Source organism: Solanum tuberosum, unplaced genomic scaffold (genome assembly GCF_000226075.1).
Source record: "Solanum tuberosum cultivar DM 1-3 516 R44 unplaced genomic scaffold, SolTub_3.0 scf00051, whole genome shotgun sequence".
Taxonomy (NCBI): Eukaryota; Viridiplantae; Streptophyta; class Magnoliopsida; order Solanales; family Solanaceae; genus Solanum; species Solanum tuberosum.
Window position 1 is genome coordinate 290,626 of NW_006238978.1, and position 6,000 is coordinate 296,625.

The following is a 6,000-nucleotide window of genomic DNA, read 5'->3' on the forward strand; positions in this document are numbered from 1 at the left end:
ATCGACGCAACACAACATATGTGACGTGACTGCTGTCCTTTTCATTTTTTATTTTATTTATATATAATTCATATAAAAAAAGTTATATATATATTATTTCAGTTATTTTTTTTATTGATATAAAGAAAAAATATAAAAGAATAGAAAGAAAGGAGCCAAAATTAAGTATGGAGTTGGAGAAAAATAAAGAAAAAACAAGGGAAGAAAAAGAGAAAAGAAAAAGTAATATAAGTAGAGAATTGATAAATACTTTGGATATAAGTAGAAAGAATAAATACTTTGATGGATATAAAAGTAAATAAACATTGATTGATAAATACTTTGGATATAATGAACATTGAACTACTACGTAAAAGTCTTAACTAAGTATACTTAAAAGAAGTATGTAGAAGGCCTTATTTGGAGTACTACTATGACAAAAGTAGAAAGAATTTAATCCATGACAACTTGAAGTAATTAAACCTAATTTGAAACTAGGAAGATATGCTTCATTGCCTTTTAATATAGGACCAATTAAATGGATTTTGGTGCAGCGATATGACTGCTTCACACTTAATTAGAAGTTTCAGATTTGAGCCTGAATATGGAGAAAATCCTATTGGGAGCGCCACTCCAAATGGAGCTTACTGCAGTACGCGATCCAGATTTAATTGGGGTTTCAGTGCTACATATACTCATCTTAATTATTTATGACTTAATTATGATGTATTAGAAATATTGGGTGGAGATAAATTTTTACCCTTTTTGCTATGATCTCTTTTCGTTTCTTCTTTTGTAATATTCTCTTCTCGTTTTTTCCTAGTGAAAAAAAGATTGACATCTTTTGATATTAAGAAGCTATTTTATTCTAACATTCATTTTTTACTTCTAAGAACATTCCACCTAACTTATTTATGACCACAAGATTATATAGGGATTTTCTGTATATTATGTAGTGTTTTTTTATTTTTCCTGATAAACTTTATTTTCAATAAAATAATGTCATATAAATTAATTTAGATAAAGTTATAGATTTTCTTACTAGGGTACATTCACAAAAGAAGTTATAGCTCAAACCTTGTATATGCTTGTATTAAGAAATTTATTAAACTTCAACTTATCAACTCGAATGGTTAATAAATTGTGTAGTATATAGAATTCATAAAATTCAAATACTTAATCTTAAATATGATTAATATATTTTAATCAATATTTTAGTTGATTTTCGAGTAGCTTCCAATGAGTATGATTAAAAGGAGGTCATCACCAAACAAAAACTACCATCTTTGGATTAAATTTTATTCATTTGTGTAGCCCAAGTTAAATTGTGATTTTCAAATTAAAAGCCATGCAAATGTAGGTATTTTTTTTTATGCTTTAGTGTATGATTTGACTTCACTCAATATATTATGCCTATCAACAGATTCACTACAGTTATAGCGGCGAAGTCAACCTAGAATATTCAGTCATGTGTTTTCAATATGAATACACCCAAAAATCGGCCAACCCTCATTGTCTTGGGATGCAACCTTACCCCTCGTAACTCAAATTCTTATATATATATATATATATATTGAAAATAACTGCAAGACAAAAATCGAAATCCCTTCGATCTTCATTTATTGTTGTTTACATTTGTGATATAATAATTCATTTGAACTTGAAAGTTAGGTGTACATTCAATAGTTGGCAAAGGTAGTTGATGTTTTGTTGGCTACGAAGGTATAACTTCTTGCAAAAATAATTTACTCGTACTCAATATTTATAAATTATATAAATTTATTATGAGTGAGTAATAAATTTATATATTTCCTCTCTCTTAATTCAGCACATCTCCTCGTCATCATCATACAACGACATGTTTTACCTTTTCATTGATTTTTAATTTTTGTCTTTCAAATATTTGGTCTTTAGATTTTAATTTTACCATATGTAGCAATTAAACTTATAATACTTAGTGGAGCATAAGTTTTTTAGAAACTAAAGTCATTAACTCTTAGAATGAGAACAAAGACATCATATCGAACGAAGCAATGACGCGTTGATCTAGCCGTCACCAGAGCCACAAACGACAATCTAAATTGATTCGAAATTACATTCGTAGGCCGACTGTTTTTCTAAATAGGTCAAATATTGAAAGAAAAATAGAAAAGAAAAATCAAGTACGTGAGATCAAAGAACTAGCTTATCGGATATTATGATACAAAAATATAAACTTATGCCCCTGCCAATTTTATTTTTTTAAAGTTAACTATATTATCTAAAATAATAGAGTCTCGATAGGTTAAATTTAGCATTTCTTAATACGTACATTGTCAGCTATCATGCAATTAAGTAATGTCTTAATTAAATCTGCAGAATACACATGCAATGTTTTTAAGTTTGATTGAATAATAATTAGTCTTATCAGTAATTTTCCTTTTCGAGTTTCAAGTAGTTAATTCAAATATTTTTCGTTACGTTTAGCAATAATAATAATAATATATTTAGTATATTTTCAATTTTCATAAGTGACTCTAAAAAAAGTAGTGTATATATATGGAAACTACTTACTTCCATTTTAGAAATTTTATGTTTTGATATATTCTCAACTTAAAAAATACTATTTTTCGTGAAATAATTTAAAAGAAATGTAAGAAATAAATATCCTAAGTTTAACCCCGTCGTCCCTCCCCCCCTCCCTTTTTTCTTTAACCATTAGCAAGAACTACTTATTATCCAAGTGTATGGATATAAATTTTCTTCATTTTAATTATGTTAAGGAATTAAAAAGTTTGATAGTTAGAACATATGGAGTATTTTTTTTATGTGAAGTTTTGATGTAACTTCTATTTTTTTAACATATAAAATGAGACTTCCACTATAGATATTCGAAAAAAATATAATACTTTCTAATTTTATATTCATGAAGCTCAATATTTAAGTTTAAAATGTCTTATTTGTGTAATTTTTTGTCGAGATTCGAATAAACTTATTCGTTACGTTCTAGATCCGCCTCTGTTGATCTTGATTTCTTGTATAAGGACACTTTGGTAATTAAATTAGTATGAATTTTCTTTTTTCTTATTGGTCCACATATAGTCCTTGTTAATGTATAATTGCTCATTTATTTTTCATGCTGTAGTGACAATACTAGCCTTTAATTTACAACATGGGCACCCATCTGAATTTATCGTTTTACACCTAATTTTCATTTATAGAGCTTTAAATATTTTCTGTACATGACTTAAATATTTGATATAGTATACAAGGGTATTCTAAAAGTGTGAAATACAATGCATTTCGTTATTGTTATGCGCTTAAACATAGTGTATTTCTCTATAGTGTATTTCACTATAGAAATTTTATATATGTGCGGATATACTTATTATACACTATCAACACATATATAATGTATTTCATTATTAATATGCGAGACATTATTTACACAGATATAATGTGTTTCACTATTAATATTCGAACAGATATAATATATTCCGCTACGTTTTAAAATCAATTTTTGAAAAGTATATATATGCTCATAACTCACTTTGTACTAAGTTAGCTAGATTAGGACACATGTACCACCAAAAAATGGTTATCATTATCATTCCATCTGCCAATGGCCATACCATTAAATTCTCCACTCTTTATGTAGTCTTTATATCTCCACTCTATATATTCCTCTAACTATTTGTAGTGAAACATATCATTTTTTTTCTTCATTTTTCCAAATAATCCCAAAAATGCCTGAAAATTCTCATTCAATAAAGCTAAGGTATGTCAAATTATGTTACCAATATCTAGTGAACAACATTTTAACATTTTTGTTAGTACCTATTATGGCTACAATTTTAATTCAATTTCTTCAATCAAATCCAAATGAACTTCTCAATTTTTACAACTCACTTTCCTTTACTTCAATTCACTTAGTTTGTTCATTATTCCTCATAAGTTATGTAACAACATGTTACATAATGTCACGTCCAAGAACCATATACTTAGTAGATTACGCGTGTTTTCTCCCTCCTATTACATGTCGCATCCCATTTGCATCCTTTATGGAACACGCACACCTGATTTTGTCATCTGAGCCTAAAAGTGTTCGTTTTCAAATGAAAATCCTTGAACGTTCTGGTCTTAGTGAAGAAACAGCGTTACCCCCCGCTATGCATTATATTCCACCAACTCCTACTATGGATTTGGCTAGAGAAGAAGCTGAACTAGTTATATTTTCAGCTATGGATTCACTTTTGGCGAAAACGGGGCTAAAACCTAAAGACATTGATGTCCTTGTTGTCAATTGTAGCCTCTTTTCACCAACTCCTTCACTTTCGGCTATGGTTATAAACAAGTATAGATTGAGGAGTAATATAAAGAGTTTTAATTTATCTGGAATGGGCTGTAGTGCTGGGGTAATATCCATTGATTTAGCTCGTGATATACTTCAACAATATCCTAATTCAAATGCTGTGGTTATTAGCACTGAGATTCTCACACCAAATGGCTATTTAGGTAAATGTACTCTTCAGTCATCTAGTTTATCAACAAGACCGAAATATACATTACCTATATACTTCAATTGTATATATGATATATTATACATATACATGTATATTTTGTATAAAGTATACATTATTTATACACATTTTGTAAACTAGATGACTCAAAGCTATTTGGGTTGTAGTTTTCCTATTTAATTATGTAGCAGTATTTGACTCGACACATTTTTTTTTTTTGAAAATTTTGAACTTGTGAATCTAGTAGTTTTGACTCAAGTAATTTACTAAATAAGTATAAATATTGTAAATTTTGAGTCAAACAACTCTAAATGGTCAATGAATTTGGTAATAGTCATAAAGTTAAAATTTTGGATCTGTTTCATTATTTATTGTTTTTCAATTTAGGTAAGGAGAGATCGATGTTACTTACGAATTGCCTATTCAGAATGGGAGGAGCAGCCATACTTTTGTCTAACAGAAAATCAGATCGGGCTAGGGCTAAGTACCGTTTGGTACACATAGTCAGAACACACAAAGGTGCGGATGATAAATCTTTTAGGTGTGTACAACAACAAGAAGATCCGGAAGGGAAAGTGGGCATAAATTTGTGTATAGATCTCATGCAAGTTGCAGGAGAAGCATTGAAATCTAATATTACAACAATTGGACCACTTGTTCTACCCGCTTCGGAACAACTTCTCTTCCTTCTTACCCTCATATGCCGAAAATTATTTAAGTCTAAGATGAAACCGTATATTCCGGATTTCAAATTAGCATTTGAACATTTTTGCATACACGCTGGAGGAAGGTATATTCTTCTTTACTTCTTCAAATCACTCAAATTTTATTGAAAATAAAGTAATTTTTTTTCGTAATTTCTTCCTATTTGATTTGCATAGAAAAACTAAAGCGCTTACTTAGGTAAGTACACAAATTCATCTAAAATGTACCTAATTTAATACATGTATCATAAGTTAATGGCCAAACACATACACAGCCCCTCACACTTGGCCCCATTTTTCATTTTGGCACTCCAACTTAGCCTTGTTCCATTTTAACCCTTGAACTTCATTTTTTCTGTTCCATTTTAACACGAAATACTATTTTTATGATTTCTTTATTTTATATATATTCTTCAAATGCAACTTCTTATTTTAAATCGACACGTGTCAGTTAATTTTAGTTAAAAAAAATAAAAATTAACAAAAAATAATTCTTTTTAAAAAATTAAACATTCGCGAACGAACATAAAATTTTGTCAAACAATAATATTATTTTTTGAGATTTCTCTGTATTTTTGCATGAAAATAAATTGACGAAAGTTCTTTGATTTTCTTTCTTAAACATTCAATTAAATTAAATAACACTACTTATTTATTTTTTCTTATCATCTAGGCTATCTAAATTTAACGCAAATACTCACTTTTAATTTTTAATATAAATCAATACGAATAAAAAAACTCATCTTCAATACGAGTAAAAAAGACTCTTGTTCATTGCTAATAACACTACTAAAAAATGTTAAAACTCGACTGACTTT

The 6,000-nt window shown here is 28.5% G+C and overlaps 1 protein-coding gene across 1 annotated transcript in view; it reads left to right on the top strand.

Moving 5' to 3' along the window:
- Window positions 1–3,663: 3,663 nt before the first annotated feature.
- LOC102579720 (3-ketoacyl-CoA synthase 6-like) overlaps window positions 3,664–6,000 on the top strand; it is a 5,501-nt gene continuing 3,164 nt past the window's right edge. The window contains exons 1-2 of the mRNA XM_006344080.2: window positions 3,664–4,473; window positions 4,866–5,268. Of these exons, the coding sequence (XP_006344142.1) occupies window positions 3,705–4,473; window positions 4,866–5,268 (1,172 nt within the window). The 5' untranslated portion in view covers window positions 3,664–3,704. The remainder of the gene's footprint in view (window positions 4,474–4,865; window positions 5,269–6,000) is intronic.